We start from the raw sequence: 20,820 nt of genomic DNA on the forward strand, positions 1-20,820 counted from the left end.
ATTTGGAGCCGTGAGTTCCTTTGTGGCCTTGGGAGGAGGGCGTTATTTGATTCTCTTTGCCTGTTCTTGCCAATGCTACATGCACGTGAAAAAGAGACTCTCCAGTGGAACCGACGAAATTGTTGAATTGGTGTTGTTATTTTTCAAGTGTAGAGTTCGAATTTGGGGTGTTTTTCATGGGAGACATTGTTTTCCTTATTTTACTACCCACTGTTCACCGTTAGCTGAGACCGGCAAAATACGACCCAATTTACTAATTCGATCCAGGTTGATCCATATTCAATCATAAATAAATTTAAATTTAAATTAAATAAATTTAGATCATAAATAGATCAATTCAATTAATCTATTTAATGTCACGTCCCAAATCCATGACATAACACGACCATGCTATCGAGAGATGGACCCATAATAACACGAAGCCAAAATTCATCTTCTTAAATATAATAACAGGTGTATCACAAATAAATGTAATAATAAAATTCAATTCAAATATTTAATTAAACCAAAACTGGTTCAGAGCATCTAAATCCAAAGATGAAATAATCCAAGTTTTAAAATTCATAATGACTACCATCCATAAACATAAACTGAATTCCTAGTGCAAAATTTCTAAGCTTGCTTTGCTGATCCCCAAGCCCGGATTCTCTTTCCATCAGTCCTAGCCTTATTTCTCTGTACATGAAAAAGAAAACAAAAAGAATATGAGCTACACCAGCTCAGTAAGTAGACTTCCGCTTCCTTACCGGATCAAGCATAAGTTTTCTATGATAATGCATCATTTAGCAAATAACAATTATTGTAAAAATAAACATTTCATAGAGCATATTATAAAATAAGTTATAAGCTCATCATGCATGCATAAATCATGTATATTTCACAATTATGAATCGTAAATCATTTTCATCATGTATTCATGTCATGTTTCAAAATATTGCTCACAGACATTCGTGCTAAGGTCATTATTATACCCGTGACAGGGCCATGTTTCTTAATCGACATAGTTCTTAATTCATGTGCCAACTTTATACCCGCTGGCAGGGCCATGTTTCGTATGGATGCTAGCTCCGGATGTCGACCTTCCCGAAGAGATTCATTCATAACTATCTGAGAGCCTTTGAAATCATTTTATCTTTTTCTTAAAACATACATATCCATAAATGGAAAAACAATGAAATTCATGCTTCATAATCATGCTATTTTCATAAGACATATTCATGAAATCAATGCTCATAATAAAACATGCTTTTTCATATCACATATACCGATTCTTATTTTATGAAAAATTATAATTTCATCAATAGCAATTCTTTACATAAAAACATGATCATTTAAAAATAAATAAGGAGTATAAGATCCACTTACCTCGTTCATCTTAGATCTTCAGACTTCGTTAGAAGAATCAGCTAATCCTATTTAAAATATCAAATCATTATCAAATTCTATTCCATAAATATAACAAGATTAAATCATAAGGAAAGAGGACTGTTGTCCGGATGTGTCGGACCATCCAGATACCAGAGCAATTCAGGGTCTCTGATTTGAGGGTCAGATTTAAGTGACTTGATCAAGAAATCGTGAAGCACAGATCGAATTAAGGTCAAGATCAATCTATAGGATTCTTTAATAATGGGTTTGAAAAATACTTGATATGGCCAAATAAAATTAACATACAGCACGGATATCAAAGCAACTTCAGATCATCTTGTTAGAGTCAATATGAGCTTCTAAAAGATGAAGGCATGACTCGATACAAGATTCATAGACCTTTTTTAGAGAGAGAAAGTCGGTCATGAGAGAGAAAGTAGAGAGAGAAAGTAGAGAGAGAATCTTCGTATCCTTCAAAAGTGGCAATCATGATTGAGATCATCAGAGGTCATATCAGGGTGACTTAATATGGATTAACTATGATTGATATTATCAATTTCGAATAAGGATCGGATCGGGATCCAATCTACTACACGAATTTTGGAGCAGACTCAGATCATCATATTTTCATCTCAAGTTTATCCTAGGGTCTGTGATGCAATCAAAGAGAGAGAATGATCCTAGAGAGACAAAATCCATAATGAGAGAGAAAGGTCTAGAGAGAGAAAATAGGAAGAAAATGTAGAGAGAGAATATAGAGAGAAGGTAGAAAGAGGAGAGAGAAAGACTTAAGAGAGAGATGAGAGAAACTTCTTTCATGTGTATTATTATTATTATTATTTTCTTTCTTTTTCTTTTCTTTTTTCTTTTCCTTTTCTTTTTCTTTTTCTTTTCTTTTTCCTTTTCCTTTTCTTTTTCTTTTTCCCCGTGGCCTTCTTTGGCCGGAACAGGGGACCTAAAGGTCCCCATTCCTTAAACCGACCGTTCACGGCCGCACCTTGCCCGACGGTGGCCGGCGGCAAGGGACAACCTTGTTGGGAAATGTGTCCCAAAAAGCCAATCGTCAAGCTGTTGACGGTTGAGCAACCAAGTATTGTAATTAATTTATTAATAAATAAAATATATTTGGCATCTTCATCATAAGCTTTCATCTTCTAATGAACTCCGTTGTTATGATGAAGTCCTTAGGACTATTTAGATTCGATAAAGAGAGGATTTATCGATTAGTCCTTAAAACTGTTCACGACCAAATGATAGGCTGTTAATAAGGACGACAGCTTCTATCAAGCATAGGTCGCTGTAGGCCATATGGGTTGGTTGTCCTCTTAACCAAGGAGTGTGGAGATACTGGTATGGCATACAGGTGAGATGTAAGGGTACATCGTCATTAAACGTGACCAACTCCAGAGCATTCTGCTGTCGAGAATGTCTCTGATGGAATATAGGTATAAGTGTCCCTTAGACTTGAGATCGCCTCAGTGACTTGCAAGCAACTCACTGTGCTTTGGTACTGGACTAACTGAATTTTTAATTCAGGGACGGAAGGCTTCTGGGCACAGTCAAGTACTTGCGAAGTCAGAGTGTGATCGAGATGGGATTGACCACTCCAAGAGTTGGAGAAGAATGAGTCGCTGTATTTCAATTTAGCAAAACCTTGGCCAGGGTAATCCATCAGATGGATTTGATATTTTGAAATACAATGTGGACAACCTGATCAGAGTTGACAGTTGAGCTCTGGGGTGTCCTATGATCATTTTGGTCAAGGGGATGAATTATATGAAAACTATATCCGCATGGGTTCTAAGGATGTTGTTCTACACATTCGACCTATCCGGACGTCGGGTACCATTGCTAGATGGTCACTTCGATTGGTATAGGAATTTGTTTCTATGCTACCGGCTTAGGTTCGGACCTATGAGGTCACACACATTAGAGTTCATGATCCGATCGGATGGTTGATCAACGATTAAGAATCATTATAGGGTTAAATAATCAATACGATTGACATTTAACCCAGTGCAAGTGTTGCAGGAGGATCGATTAGCAATTTGATTGCTAATTGGCTTAATTTGATTAAGCTAATGGGATGAGATTAAGTCTAATTAAATATGATTTAATTAGATTTAGTTTGGGCTTGATTGGATCAAGTCCAATTGGTTTATTGGATAAGCCAAGTGCAAGGAAAAACTAGTCCTAGTTCAACTAGGACTTGGGTCAATCTAATTTCTAATTTGATTAGAAAATTAAATCAGATTTAAATCTAATTTAATCTGATTAAATTAGGTTCTTAATTAGGTTAAGACCTATTTTAATTGGGTTGATCTAATTTTGATTTGATTTGGTTTAGGAAACCAAATTAAAACAAGTTATGAGACAGAATCCTAGTAGGACTAGGATTCCACCTTGCGCCACATAAACCTTCTCCACGCCCTCTCTCTTATTCAACGCCAATCTCCACTTATTTTGTGCGAGAAAAGCCCTCTCCCAGATCTCTCCTACGTTCACAAAAGGTCTCCTCTCTTCTTTCTTACATGGAAGGTGATTTGGATCAAATCTAAAAGGAATAAGTTTGGATTTCGAATTCTATGAGATAGAGTTTTAGAAATCCAAAACTCTTTCAATTTTGCACCGAATTTATCCAAATTTTTTTTGGAATTTTCATGGCTTTTAGGGTTTACATTGTACACCCTTCTCTGGTGATCCATGCACGAAAATATGGAGGAGATGCTCAAGAGTTGGGCGACCCTTAACTTGCCATGTTTGGATAAGCCTTGACTAGGTGTTTGACCTAGACAAGGACTCTATCATATCTCTCTATATAAGACGAGTTTCTTCATGAAATTTTAAGGGGAGATAGTTTTTTAAGAGGCCTTTTTGCCATCCAAAAATCAGAGAGAAATACCTTTGGGTCGTGGAGATATAAAAGACGCAAGTTTGGGTGTCTAGAGAGAAAAACGTGAAGAAGAAGAGGGTCTTCTTCTAGGATTTTTATTTTCATATCTTTCCTCCTTCCATCTTGAGTTTCCTGAGAGCGTCTCAGATCTGAAACTCCTCCTTCTACTTTCCATCTTTGGAAGAGTCCAAATCAAGAAGAAGGAGGCACCTGATCAACCATCAAAGAAGGATCAGCGCAGTACTAGCATACTGTGCTGATTTCCTGAAGCAGGACTTCTGATCGAGATTCGTGGGCTCGTGTGGACGACTCCTAGAGGCCGGACGTGTGTGCGGCTTGCAACATCATCCTTAAGCCCGGATCAGCGAGGTTAGAGCGTCTAACTTGCAAGGTAATAGATCTGATCTATTATTTAATACATACATTAGATGTAGCTAGTATAGAAACATGTTGATATGATCAACATGTAGTTCATACTATATTTATATATATTTTAATTTTTGATTTAATGCTATGTAATAATCTGATTAAAAAATTAAATCAGATTTAATTAGACTTAATCTCATCCCATTGGCTTAATCAAATTAAGCCAATTAGCAATCAAATTGCTAATCGATCCTCCTGCAACACTTGCACTGGGTTAAATGTCAATCGTATTGATTATTTAACCCTATAATGATTCTTAATCGTTGATCAACCATCCGATCGAATCATGAACTCTAATGTGTGTGACCTCATAGGTCCGAACCTAAGCCGGTAGCATAGAAACAAATTCCTATACCAATCGAAGTGACCATCTAGCAATGGTACCCGACGTCCGGATAGGTCGAATGTGTAGAACAACATCCTTAGAACCCATGCGGATATAGTTTTCATATAATTCATCCCCTTGACCAAAATGATCATAGGACACCCCAGAGCTCAACTGTCAACTCTGATCAGGTTGTCCACATTGTATTTCAAAATATCAAATCCATCTGATGGATTACCCTGGCCAAGGTTTTGCTAAATTGAAATACAGTGACTCATTCTTCTCCAACTCTTGGAGTGGTCAATCCCATCTCGATCACACTCTGACTTCGCAAGTACTTGACTGTGCCCAGAAGCCTTCCGTCCCTGAATTAGAAATTCAGTTAGTCCAGTACCAAAGCACAGTGAGTTGCTTGCAAGTCACTGAGGCGATCTCAAGTCTAAGGGACACTTATACCTATATCCCATCAGAGACATTCTCGACAGTAGAATGCTCTGGAGTTGGTCACGTTTAATGACGATGTACCCTTACATCTCATCTGTATGCCATACCAGTGTCTCCACACTCCTTGGTTAAGAGGACAACCAACCCATATGGCCTACAGCGACCTATGCTTGATAGAAGCTGTCGTCCTTATTAACAGCCTATCATTTGGTCGTGAACAGTTTTAAGGACTAATCGATAAATCCTCTCTTTATCGAATCTAAATAGTCCTAAGGACTTCATCATAACAACGGAGTTCATTAGAAGATGAAAGCTTATGATGAAGATGCCAAATATATTTTATTTATTAATAAATCAATTACAATACTTGGTTGCTCAACCGTCAACAGCTTGACGATTGGCTTTTTGGGACACATTTCCCAACAACTCCCACTTGTCCTAAAGCCACTCGGCACAGTATCTAATACCCATCTTCGACTTGTGGTTGTCGAACTCCTTTATTGTCAGGACTTTAGTAAAGGGGTCGGCTAGGTTTTCCTTTCCATCGATCTTCTGAAGATCGACGTCACCTCGATCCACGATCTCTCGGATCAGGTGGAAGCGACGCAAGATGTGCTTTGTTCGCTAATGTGCTTTGGGTTCTTTCACCTGAGCTATGGCACCAGTGCTGTCGCAGTAGAGCAAGACTGGACCATCGAGGGAGGGTGCTACTCTGAGCTCGTTGATGAATTTTCTCAGCCACACAGCTTCCTTCGCGGCATCTGATGCTGCGATATACTCCGCTTTACAAACAGAGTCTGCCACAGTATGCTGCTTGAAACTCTTCCAGCAGATGGCTCCACCATTCAGAGTAAAGATATAACCCGACACGCTCCTGCTGTCATCATGGTCAGATTGAAAGCTAGAGTCTGTGAACCCCACAAGTTTCAGATCTGACTTGCCATAAACCAACCATTGGTCCTTAGTATTTCTCAAATACTTAAGGATGGCTTTAAACACTTTCCAGTGATTCTCTCCAGGATCAGATTGGTATCTACTCACTACTCCTAGTGAATATGCCACATCTGATCTTGTACATGTCATGGCGTACATGATAGATCCCACGGCTGAAGCATATGGGACTCTACTCATACGCTCTCTCTCTTCAGGAGTTGTCGGACAATCCTTCTTAGAGAGAGAAATTCCTTGGCCTATCGGTAGATAGCCCTTCTTGGAATTCTCCATGCTGAACCTCTTCAGCACAGTATCTATGTACATGGACTGGGATAACCAAGCATCCTTTTAGATCTATCCCTATAGATCTTCATCCCTAGGGTGTAGGATGCTTCACCCAAGTCCTTCATGGAGAACTGTGATGACAACCAAACTTTTATTCCCTGTAGTGCGGGGATGTCATTCCCGATTAAGAGAATGTCATCCACGTACAAGACAAGGAATACCACAACTGGATCATTTGCCCATTTATAGATGCAGGGATCTTCTCCATTCTTAATGAAGCCATATGTTTTGATCACCTTATCAAAATGCATGTTCCAACTCCGAGAAGCTTGCTTCAGTCCATAAATGGATCTCTGAAGCTTGCACACCTTGGACTCATCTGTGGATGTAAACCTTTCAGGTTGTATCATATACACCTCTTCGGTCAGCTCTCCTTTCAGGAAAGCTGTCTTTACATCCATCTGCCAGATTTCATAATCCAGATGGACAGCTATTGCAAGTATTATCCGAATAGATTTGAGCATTGCCACAGGGGAAAACGTCTCGTCATAGTCAATACCATAACGTTGACGATACCCCTTGACAACCAGACGGGCTTTATAGGTCTCCACCTTTCCGTCTGTGCCCCTCTTCCTTTTGAAGACCCATTTACACCCAATGGGTTTAACCCCTTCAGGTGGGTCATCCAATTTCCATACATCATTGACCTTCATGGACTCCATTTCGGATTTCATGGCTTCAAGCCATTTCTCGGAATCAGGTCTCTGCATAGCATCCATATAGGTGATCGGATCCTCATTATTCTCATCAAGTTCAATGGGATCACCGTCTCGGATCAAGAAACCGTAGTATCTGTCCGGCTGATGCGGTACTCTATCGGATCGCCTTAATGGTACAGGTATATTGGGCTCCGGATCTGATCTAATTATATCCGACTCAGGTTCAGCTATTGGTGTCGGTCCTTCTACCTGTTAAACTTCATCAAGTTCAACCTTAGAGGCAACGGTTCCTTCACCGAGGAACTCCTTTTCTAAAAAGATTGCCTTAAGACTGACGAACACCTTTTGTTCATCATCATGGTAGGAAAAATATCCTTTTGTCTCTTTGGGGTACCCTATGAATGAGCATTTGTCAGACCTAGGTCCAAGTTTGTCTGTGACTAATCGTTTGACATAGGCCTGGCACCCCCAGACCCTAAGGTGTGAAAGTGCTGGCTTACGTCCCGTCCATATCTCATATGGAGTCTTAATTACAGACTTACTTGAAATCCTATTTAACAGATAACAGGCCGATTCGAGTGCATATCCCCAGAAGGATATCAGCAAGCTAGCAAAAACCCATCATGGATCGGACCATGTCTAACAAAGTCTGATTCCTCCTTTCAAACACACCATTATGCTGTGGTGTTCTTGGAGGAGTCCATTGGGAGAAAATCCCATTCTCTCCTAGATATGTGAGAAACTCACTAGAAAGGTATTCTCCTCCTCGATCAGATCGAAGAGTTTTAATACTCTTCCCAGTTTGTTTTTCTACTTCACTTCGGAATCGTTTGAACATTTCAAATGAATCCGACTTATGTTTCATCAGATAGACATATCCATATAGGTATAGGTCATCCGTGAAAGCTATGAAGTAGAAATATCCACCTCTAGCACTGGTGCTCATGGGCCCACATACATCAGTATGTACTAGGCCCAAGAGCTCAGTAGCTCTCTCACCTTTTCCAGTAAAAGGTGACTTGGTCATTTTACCAAGAAGACAGAACTCACAGGTTGGAAGTGATTCACAATCACTGACTTTGAGGATTCCCTCTTGAGTCAATCTGTTTATTCTGTTCTTATTTATATGACCTAGCCTCCAATGCCATAAGTAGATATTTGACACACTATCTAATCTAGGGTGCTTGCCAGTAGAATAGACTCTTATCAGGCTTGATCTTTTTGATCTGGCTCTGCACAGATGTCCCAGCCTGAACTTGCACCTTCTTGACTTTCTTCTTCTTGTTCTTCTTTCCTTTCTCAAAGGGTCGAGAACCAGAAGATGAACCTCCCACTGAGTTCACTGAGTTCACCGACTCCTTGAGGAGTTGGTGATCCTTCTCAAAGTTCTGAAGCAACCCTATTAACCCATGGTAGTTTACTTCAGGCTTTGTCATTCTATAATGAGTGAGGAATGGGAGACAAGACTTAGACAGCGAGTTTAGTATTGCATCTTTCCCAAGCTGCTCATGCAAGGGAAAGCCGAGCTTGCTCAATCGTTCCATCAGCTCGATCATGTACAATACATGATCAGTGATAGAGACTCCATCCCGTATTTTGGCGTTGAAGATGGCACAACTAGTCTTGTGCCTCTCTACGTCATCGGGTGTGCCAAAGGTATCCTCCAACACTTGAAGCATGTCCTTTGGCTGAGCCGTCTCGAATCTGCGACTGAACTCGTCGCTCATGATAGCAGCAAGCATAATACAGCACACCGTGGTCCGGTCACTGAGCCACTTCTGGTAAGTGTCTCTGACTGTTCCACGTGCATTGACAGCTGGCTCCTCAGGTGCAGGATCCATTATCACATATAGGATCCGTTCATGCTCCAGGACTATCTTCAACTTTCGGTACCAGCTATCGAAGTTGGGTCCCACCAACTTATCATTGTCCAACAATGATCGGAGCGATAGGGAAGTGGCCATATTTGCACAAAGGAGAACCATAACCTAATTAGTAATTGATTCATTAAACCTAAAGATTTGGACTTTAATCAAAAGGTTTCTCCCACTATTTTATTCGAATTGGTAGCCTCTACCTCCAATTCGAGGAATTACCCTAATTCCTTAGCGGGTACTAGAATCCACTTAGACTGCACACAAGCCCAACTTTGGTTGGCCAACCCATGTACATCTAAGGGTAGGTTCATAACCAATTATTTCTCTAAACAATTTCTAATAATTTTAATTTTGCCCCAGAAACCTAATCAGTAGGCTTTGGCCTCCACTGTAAGGATCCGGTTAGGTCCAACCATTAACATGATCATACTTGGTGTATCTAACCAACGAATGATTAAGCCCAACTTTGGTTGGCTCACCTAACCACCATTAGAGAGACACTTCCAAGTCGTCATATGATGAGTGATAATTCATTAGTCAACAAGCACCAGGCCTTTGGGTCTGCAATGATTATTGAGTTCATGGACTCATTATCAAACACCTTAATGGGAGGCTATGACTCAGTTATCTCCATAACTTTATCATTTTAAGGACCTAATAATTTTAGAGGATTGAATAATATAGAGGATGAGGTCAGATGAACCAGCTTATCATGATCCTCCCACTGACTTCACCAAGTCAGCTTAAGGGAGACCATTAAAAGGGCTGGTCTAGGAGCACCTAAATCAGTCACACTGATTTACCTAGCTGACATGGGTCAGCTCGAATAGTCAAGTGATCCGATCAAAACATAATTTCACCAAGAGGCCAGGTAAGTTCGATCAGTAGGAGGGTCTGCCAAAGCTTGCCTTAGACACCATCAGAAATGGCCAGGTAAGCGGGCTCCCAATTAAAAACCACCGGTCTGGTTTACCTTAGACACCAACTGGTTTAATTAGTTTCGATTAGATCAACCTAACAGTTCGTGCTAGACCGCTTAGCCAAGAATCAAGTCCATTTGGTTCTCGTTAAAGACATGGACTTGACCAACTACAACTATTGTAATTGATCTAGAGAATCCTTGACCTAATCTAAGACAATAATTGATTAGATTTAGTCAATTCTCTAATTAAGTCCATCTTTAATCTAACCATAGGTCTAACCCAATTAATGGACCTAATTTTCACTAACCCATTAACCCAATGTGTTATGATTTGTGTCTTAGGTTCTTCAATTCACAATCCTAGAACCTAATCAAACAACTTCTTAATTCTTAATTAAGTTTTGGGCTGAGGGTTGGGTTCGGCTTTTCAAAAAATATCATTTTCATATTTGTAAAATAATTTTACAATATGATTCTACCAATCATATTGCATGTTTGATTCATAATCAAGATGCAAGTGAAATAAACATGAAACTACTTTAGATCTAATCTAAACAGGTTCATGTAATTGAAATAATTTCAACTTTAAACAATTTTTTTGCACAAAAATTATTAACAAAGAGATTTTATTTCAGATTTAAACATCTTTTAAATCTAATAAATCATAAATTTAATCTAGATCATATCTAACAAATTTATGATTAAAGATAGATCTACACAAACTAGGACAACCTTTGCACTGTAAGGGGTAAACCTTACAGTAGGACAACCTTGCAGTTTGTGATTGATCTAAAATTTTAATTTCAGATTTAATAATCAGATTATAAATTAGATCTAATCTAAAAAATAATCTAAGCATGTATAAATAATCATGTAATAAAGAACTAGGCTCTGATACCAATTGTAGGAACCAGATCTAGGGTTTCAGGGTTAGATCTTGAAACTTTTTCAAGATCATACAGCGAAAGACTAAAATAAATCAAAATTTATTTTCTAAGATCAGAAAATCCCTAGATCTAAGATCCTATTACATGATTATTACATAGTATTAAATCAAAAATTAAAATATATATAAATATAGTATGAACTACATGTTGATCATATCAACATGTTTCTATACTAGCTACATCTAATGTATGTATTAATCATGTAATAGGATCTTAGATCTAGGATTTTCTGATCTTAGAAAATAAATTTTGATTTATTTTAGTCTTCCGCTGTATGATCTTGAAAAAGTTTCAAGATCTAACTCTGAAACCCTAGATCTGGTTCCTTCAAACCTTCCCCCGAGTTCGGAGGGCCAAAGCCGACGGTCGGTGGTGACCATCGGTACCGAAAAATTAGGGAAAAGAAGAGGCCGAACAGGGTTTTCTTTTCCGACAAAATCCGACGACACCTGTCGCTGGCAATCGTGCCCACAGGCACGGAAAAGAAGGGAGAGAAGAGAGGAAGAGGAAGGAGGGACTTACCACGGCCTCCGATGACCCCCACTGACGTGAAATTGCGGCGAGCACGAGTCGAGGGGCCGCGGCTTCAATCGAAAAAATCGGAGAAGAACTCCGACGATCGTTGGTGACTGATGGGTCTACACTTAGAGGAGAGGAGGGGGGTTCTTATAGAACTCGTCCTAGGGTCTTTTAATGGCCCTAGGACTCTGATTCCTGATCGGAATCGGGGAAGAGGAAGACTCCGATCGGGAGTCTTCCTCCCTTTTTTTTTTTTGTTTAATGGGCTTAGTGGGCTTTTGGCCCATCGGGCCGGGTTATCACATTCTACCCCCCTTAAAAAAAATTTCATCCTCGAAATTTAACATACCTTCATTTTTAAATAAGTGTGGATATCTCGTCTTCATATCATCTTCAAGCTCCCATATAGCCTCTCTCTCTTCATGATTACTCCAATGAATCTTTACGTACGGAATGATATGCCGTCTTAGAACTTGCTCTTTTCGATCAATAATTCGGAGAAAAAATTCTTCATAGGTTAGATCTTCATGAACTTGCAATGGCTCATACTTTATCACACTATTTGGATCAGGTACAAACTTTCTCAGAAGTGAAACATGAAAGATATTGTGCACTTTGGATAAATCTGGTGGTAAGGCTAATTCGTAAGCAACATCTCCTACTCGATTTAAAATTTCAAACGGTCCAATATATCGCGGACTCAGTTTGCCATGTCTCTCAAACCTCATGACACCCTTAATAGATGATACTTTTAGAAAAATATGATCACCGACCTGAAATTCTAATTCTCTTCTTTTTCTATCTGTCCAACTCTTTTGTCTATTCTGTGCTGCTTTGAGTCTTTCCTTGATCAGATAGATCTTTTTCTAGCATCCATTTATTATCAGTAAAATTTTCCTTATTTACAACTAACATATTTCATAATATCTTTTGATTTAAAGGATTAATATTTCTAATCAATTCAGACCATCACGCTTTTGCTGCGCACTCTGATCTCAACTTACCAAATTATCTAAGTCTATCAAAAATAAAAATATCTTTGTATATTAAATCAATCAAAGATAGATCCAACTTTCATATTTCATATACAATTTAGGATAAATTTTAAGATTTCCTTATTATTACTATCTCTTAGGCATAGCACATCAAAATTAAATCTTCATCCACCTTCTATGTTTGAACTTATTACATAAGCTTCATCACTCCTCAAGAATCCAATATGTCTAGAATTAATTTGAGTTAACCTTTGACTTATCTTACAATCATTTAGATAACTTCCAAACCAACTTTTCTTTGCAAAGAAATTAACATCAAAATCAGCAAAGTTATCATTCCTTTATCCATATAGGTTTAGCATTCCAATGTCATCAAATATACCTAACATAATATATCAATACCTCCCACTTCATTCTAGGATCAATACTTATCGTACTCAGATCAACCTTGCTAATTGAAATCTAAGATATAATTCATCAATTCTATTATAGATATCATATGCCACTTATGCATAAATTTCATCATAATACCTATTGATTCGAAATCAAATTATTGAATCTTTTCTTTTATATCTATCATGTTCCTCATGATCTTAGCCTCAAGTTCAAATATCACTAAAGTCACAATCCCGAATAATGATAATCTTAAGTTCAAATACCACTTAAGTCATATTCTCTAGTGATCATAACCTAACTTTATATCATTCTTATCATGTCCTTAATGATCGTAATCTTAAACTCTGATATTATCCATTATACTCCACTCGGTCACATCCTATTGATCATACATAAAATTTTGATATCACTTTATAATCTCAATGATCTTAAACCTAAGCACTGATATTATTCTATTATATCCTAATCATTTATATCATTTATATCATAATCCCCAATTATTATAACTTAAGCTCTGATACCATAAAATGTCACGCCCCAAATCCAGGACATAACACGGCCATGCTACCGAGGAATGGACCCACGATAACACGAAGCCAAAATTCATCTTCTTAAATATAATAATAAGTGTATCACAAATAAATGTAATAATAAAGTTCAATTCAAATATTTAATTAAACCAAAACTGGTTCAGAGCATCTAAATCCAAAGATGAAATAATCCAAGTTTTAAAATTCATAATGACTACAATCTATAAACATAAACTGAATTCTAGTGTAAAATTTCCAAGCTTGCTTTGCTGATCCCCATGCCCGGATTCCCTTTCCATCAATCCTACCTTATTTCTCTGTACATGAAAAAGAAAATAAAAAGAATATGAGCTACACCAGCTCAGTAAGTAGACTTCCGCTTCCTTACCGGATCAAGCATAAGTTTTCTATGATAATGCATCATTTAGCAAATAATAATTATTGTAAAAATAAATATTTCATAGAGCATATAATAAAACAAGTTATAAGCTCATCATGCATACATAAATCATGTATATTTCACAATTATGAATCGTAAATCATTTTCATCATGTATTCATGTCATGTTTCAAAATATTGCTCACAGACATTCGTGCTAAGATCACTATTATACCCGTGACAGGGCCATGTTTCTTAATCGACAGAGTTCTTAATTCATGTGCCAACTTTATACCCGCTGGCAGGACCATGTTTCGTGTGGATGCTAGCTTCGGATGTCGACCTTCCCAAAGAGATTCATTCATAGTATCTGAGAGCCTTTGAAATCATTTTATCTTTTTCTTAAAACATACATATACATAAATGAAAAAATAATGAAATTCATGCTTCATAATCATGCTATTTTCATTAGACATATTCATGAAATCAATGCTCATAATAAAACATGTTTTTTCATATCACATATGCGGATCCTTATTTTATGAAAAATTATGATTTCATCAATAGCAATTCTTTCATAAAAATATGATCATTTAAAAATAAATAAGGAGCATAAGATCCACTTACCTCGTTCATCTTAGATCTTCAGACTTCATTAGAAGAATCAACTAATCCTATTTAAAATATCAAATCATTATCAAATTCTATTCCATAAATATAACAAGATTAAATCATAAGGAAAGAGGACTGTTGTCCGGATATGTCGGACCATCCAGATACCAGAGCAATTCAGGGTCTCTGATCTGAGGGTCAGATTTAAGTGACTTGATCAAAAAATCGTGAAGCACAGATCGAATTAAGGTCAAGATCAATCTATAGGATTCTTTAATAATGGGTTTGAAAAATACTTGATATGGCCAAATGAAATTCACATACAGCACGGATATCAAAGCAACTTCAGATCATCTTGTTAGAGTCAATATGAGCTTCTAAAAGATGAAGGCATGACTCGATACAGGATTCATAGACCTTTTTTAGAGAGAGAAAGTCGGTCATGAGAGAGAAAGTAGAGAGAGAAAGTGGAGAGAGAATTTTCGTATCCTTCAAAAATGACAATCATGAGTGAGATCATCAGAGGTCATATCAAGGTGACTTAATATGGATTAACCATGATTGATATTATCAATTTCCAATAAGGATCGGATCGGGATCCAATCTACTGCACGAATTTTGGAGCAGACTCAGATCATCATATTTTCATCTCAAGTTTATCCTAGAGTCTGTGATGCAATCAGAGAGAGAGAATGACCCTAGAGGGATAAAATCCATAATGAGAGAGAAAGGTCTAGAGAGAGAAAATAGGAAGAAAATCTAGAGAGAGAGAATATAGAGAGAAGGTAGAAAGAGGAGAGAAAAGACTTAAGAGAGAGATGAGAGAAACTTCTTTCATGTATATTATTATTATTATTATTATTATTATTATTATTATTTCTTTCTTTTTCTTTTCTTTTTTTCTTTTCCTTTTCTTTTTCTTTTTCTTTTTTTTTTCCTTTTCCTTTTCTTTTTCTTTTTCCCCGTGGCCTTCTTTGGCCGGAACAGGGGACCTAAAGGTCCCCGTTCCTTAAACCGGCCGTTCACAACCGCACCTTGCACGACGGTGGCCGGCAGTAAGGGACAACCTTCCCCCGAGTTTGGAGGGCCAGAGCCGACGGTCGGTGGTGACCGTCGGTGCTGAAAAATCAGGGAAAAGAAGAGGCCGAACAGGGATTTTCTTTTCCGACAAAATCCGACGACACCTGTCGCCGGCAATCGTGCCCACAGGCACTGGAAAGAAGGGAGAGAAGAGAGGAAGAGGAAGGAGGGACTCACCACGGCCTCCGATGACCCCCACCGGCGTGAAATCGCGGCGAGCACGAGTCGAGGAGCCGCGGCTTCAATCGAAAAAATCGGAGAAGAACTCCGACGATCGTCGGTGACTGATGGATCTACACTTAGAGGAGAGGGGGGTTCTTATAGAGCTCGTCCTAGGGTCTTTTAATGGCCCTAGGACTCCAATTCCTGATCGGAATCGGGGAAGAGGAAGACTCCGATCGGGAGTCTTCCTCCTTTTTTTTTTTTTTTTTTAATGGGCTTAGTGGGCTTTTGGCCCATCGGGCCAGGTTATCACATTTAATATTTGGATCTAATTTGAAGTTCAGATATTTAATCCATTTAATCGATTTAATATTCAGTTCTGATTGAGTCAGTTAATCTGTTTAATCCATTTAAGATTTATTTAAAACTCGCTTAACTTATTTTTGATTCATTTAACCCAATCTATTTAGTCTGTTTAATCTGTTTAATCTATTTAATCTAATTTAATCTATTTAATAAATAAATTAAATGGATCAGATCAAATTATTTATTTAATAAATGGATCGAATTCGTATCTAAATTTTTGATTAATTTAATAAATAGATTATATTTGAATTGATGATTTTTGATCCAACTCACGCCAATCCGGTCGGAACTAATTGCCATCCCTACCATTAGCCTAAGCTACAAGCAGCTGTCACATCTAATATTTAAATAGATCATGGAGGTTCCAAAACGAGGAAGCTTAGTTTTTCTTAAAATCTGCTCGTTAGTTTTCCTTAAAATCTGCCCGTTGATTTTTTTCTTCAGGAACATGTAAAGCCTTGAAATCTCAACAAAGTTGTCTAAGTTTGAAAGAAAAAAATAATAAAAAAAATATAAAAATTATATCCTATATTGTATGCAGCACCTGACCGTGTATGCAATCGATATAGACTCAATTCATCAAGTGCTTATCTTGATATATCCACACAAAGATTAGCGGTTGTGATTGGCTGCACGTACGATTATATGGTGTAGGATATAATTAAAAAAAAAAACCCCTTTTCCAGGTCACATCCCTCGACTTACCCATCGGTAGCTCTCAAAGTTGTGACCATAGGTCTCAACCCTTCAGTTGTGGTAGTTAATCGAGCAACTGGAATAGAGCAGCCATTGATGGAAATCGCGGAAATCATGAGTCTCCTTCATGATCCTTAATAACATGAGCTGCTCCCGGTTGTAGGGTTTCCATACCATATTATTGAATTGAAGTAATGGAGGATCATCCGTCTTTGGTTTAATGGAACTGCAGATGTTGTTTGGCACCCAATGTTTGATGGTGTATGGCGTCAGTTCTCCGATGCTCACTAATGATATGGATAAAATAACCACAATATGACAAGCTACAGAATAGTATATTTTTCTATTCATACGATAACATTTGGTGATCTAAATAGAATTACGGTGATCTAAAATCACCGATGATCCGAATCCTATGGTAATTTGATCATCACTGATAGAAGATCATTGTATTTGGTAGGCCATAGTTCAAAGATTAAAGATCCTCAAACATACATAAGTAACCTATTTGATATTCTATGAGAATCTAAGATCATTAATTATATAATATCAAAATTATCTATAATATATTTCATAAAAATATATTTATTAATAATTTATAATATATTATAAATAAAATATTATTATATTTATTAATATATTAATAATTAATAGATTCTATAAAAATATATTTATTAGTCCTATAAATTATTAATCTTATAAAAATATATTAATTATTATTATAGAATTAATATTTTTATTTATACTTATAATATATTATTTATTAATATGAATATTTATTTTAATTTAAAAATAAAATAAAAAGAAGTAATATATTAAATATTTTTATTATATAAATATAAAATACAATAAGATATTTTTACTCTAATTTAAAATTATTGTTGAATCTTAATATGAAAATAATATGGTTAATAATATATTATAATATAATATATATCATAAATATAATATATAATATTAAATATAATATCATATCATATATAAAATATTAATATAATATATTAATGATATATTAATATATCAATTTTTTTGTCGAGGAATATTTTTTATCTTTATATTTTAGCTCAAAATCACTGTCTAGGATGATGTTGAATTTCCGACCTTAAGAACCGATATTCTATCACTAGATTGTGGGATGATTTGAGGAGTATATAAAGATAATTTGAAATCACTATCATTTAGGATTATTATAGTACAATCAAACACAGTGATCTTACCATCTTTACCCATATTATTCTTGATCTTGGATGAATCATCCATACCAAAGGCATCTTAAAATTAATCCAAATCTTTCAAAGATCATCACTGTGTTCTCACCACCTCTCTCATATCAAAGTCATTCCCACCTTGAGAGAGAGGCTAGAACAGATTGCACATCAATGATGTCCACCAAAACCAGTTATATTGGAGCACACTCCGATCTTATATATATGACAAAGAAATGAAGCATGGTTTGTCTCCATGACAATCTTGATCTCGACCCCAATAAACCCCTCTGTCTGAGGATCCATACGCATGATAATCACAATAGTTTGTTTCATTCAGGTCTACCAGTAATAGTTTTAACTCGATTATAACTCTTCAGCTTCCATTTACATAGGGAACTTTGTTGGACACTCCTGCATCTTCTTAGTGCATCTTTCTTCAAATAGATAGATCAACAGAGAACATCTTACAGAATTGAAATATATTTCCACTCTTAAATATAATATTAGTCCTATATCCTGAAAGGAGAAAAAACAGTAAGGGGTTATTCGGATTAGAATCAGGATTTCCAATATTAAATGATGGCAGGACCGTTGGGATGGGCCTCAGCCTCAAACACACAATTTCCCTTTACAGTAATTTCTTACTTAAAAAAAAAAAAAAAAAAAACAGAAGAGAAGGATATAAAAAACAATAATAATAATAATTCTTTCAATAATCAAATTCTCCGAAACTAACCGAGTAACATTTCTGTACAAATCCATGCAATTAATCACAAAGCAAAAGGAGAGAGAAAACAAAAATCTAAAAAAATAAAAACATATCAAAAAGCATCAAAGTTGTTGCTCCCCTTCATCACCGCCATCCGCTCTCCCCTCTTCTCCGCGCTGCCGATCCGTTCCATCCCCCACGCCAAACGCTATCGTCATCCAAATCTCCCTCCTCATCACCGTCCCCTCCCCGACTCCCTCCCTCTCGCCGCCCTTCCTCGCCCCATCCTCCTCCTCCACCGGCATCTGATACCTGCACACCGGGCACGACCCGTGCATCCCCAGCCACTTCTCGATACACCCCCCGTGGAACATATGCCTGCACGGCATCTCCTTCACCACCCCGCCGCTGCTCTTGAACCCGTCGAGGCACACCGCACACTCCTGCTCCGACAGATCCCCTTCCCCGACCTCCACCGTCCTCATCGCCTCGATCGACGCCTTCGATGCCGGCGGCGGCCCCCTCTTTCCAGCAGCCCCCACGTCGGCGAGGATATCCGAGAGATGGCCCGCGTCCCCCTCCAGCACCACCATCCCCTGCGTCAACGGGTTTACCAGCACTACCCGATCTGGCCCTTCGGTCCCGGCCGGCGGTCCCAGCACTCCGACGATGATCGGAAAGAAGTTCCCCATCCCTCCTCCACCGCCGCCACCTCTTAGCAGCTCCTCCAGGATCCCGTCCCCCGCCGCCGCCATCACCCCCCACAGAGAGAGAGAGAGAGAGAGTAGAAGGAGAAGAAAAAAATAAAAAAAAAAAAACGAAGACGAAGGCGGCGAGGAGGCCAAGGGAGTACAAAAAGGCTGGTACCGGAACTCTGTGGAAGCATCTCGAATTTTCCCACCCTAATCCCGAGCCGCGTGTTTTTATTATTTTATTATTATTTTAATCTAAATTATTATTAGTTTTAAATAACTTTATTTATTTTGGTGAGTACGTGGCCACGAGATACGTGGGACCCATATCAGGATGTCGGATTGTCCAATTATTAGTTGGATCAGGTGCAATGGACCACTTCAAATGCCACGGTGGTAACGGTGCATATGCTCCTTGCGCGTTATCCCCGTGTACGTGCCGGGAAATTATTGCCCGAACGTAGACCAGCGCAAATCTCGGAGCAGTGCACGTCGGATACGGCATTGGTGACGTACAAGGGTTAATGTGGCGTGTTATCCACCGTGGGATTTGGCTGATCTACGCGGTCGTGGTGCAGGGAATAATTCGCCGCGTATGCGCCGCGATTTGTCCTGATCGGCCCATTCAATAACTTCTTAATATATTTTAATGGACTTATTTGATTTTGTTAATAATTGTTTCGGTAGCTGGCAGGAGCCGTGGCTGTCTTCCGGGTTATGATGGGAGGCTTTTTAGTCGGCAGACGGAAATGTCTTTGTCGGTTTGGAAGTTAGCGCCCAAGGTTTAAAGGGTCGAACCTACCCTCCGGTCAGTTTACCTTCCTTTCTCTCTGACTATGATAATCAAGATTCAGATTAATTGCTACTAAGCGTAAGATAGTTAAACATATCCAATTAATAAAAACGAAACAATTTTTAAACAAAAAAAAATCAGTCTGCTTTTGAATGTGTTGCGAACCAATTTCGAGATATATAGTTTTGAGGAAAAGAAAAAAAAAAATTGCATTGTTGAGGCTTGAGCCAATCTTCAACATCCTCTTGAATGAATTGAACTAATATTGATAGTTTGATTTGATTTGTTGCAATTCAAAGGTTCATCAACTTCTTATGACAACTTTTTATTTTTTTGGAAAAAATTGATAGTATGTATATATATATACATATACATACATACATACATAAATACACACACACACACACAATGTATACACATACATACATATATATTTACATACATATTTTTTTTTTGTTTTTGTAAGAGTAACCCTTCTACTAATTTTTTGACTAATGATATTAATAAAAATTATGTATACAAAGATTATTATATTTTTATATTAA

At 37.7% G+C, this 20,820-nt stretch overlaps 1 protein-coding gene across 1 annotated transcript; it reads right to left on the reverse strand.

Moving 5' to 3' along the window:
* Positions 1-18,763: 18,763 nt before the first annotated feature.
* On the reverse strand, positions 18,764-19,612 carry LOC105048804 (E3 ubiquitin-protein ligase MPSR1). Its single transcript, XM_010928257.4, has one exon. The coding sequence runs from the start codon at positions 19,543-19,545 to the stop codon at positions 18,913-18,915; it is 633 nt and encodes a 210-aa protein (XP_010926559.1). The 5' UTR covers positions 19,546-19,612; the 3' UTR covers positions 18,764-18,912.
* Positions 19,613-20,820: the final 1,208 nt, after the last annotated feature.

Source organism: Elaeis guineensis, chromosome 7 (genome assembly GCF_000442705.2).
Source record: "Elaeis guineensis isolate ETL-2024a chromosome 7, EG11, whole genome shotgun sequence".
Lineage (NCBI taxonomy): Eukaryota > Viridiplantae > Streptophyta > Magnoliopsida > Arecales > Arecaceae > Elaeis > Elaeis guineensis.

Excerpts from the sequence above, each read along its gene's own strand:
- LOC105048804 (XM_010928257.4), bottom strand. The coding sequence starts at position 19,545 with ATGGCGGCGGCGGGGGACGGGATCCTGGAGGAGCTGCTAAGAGGTGGC.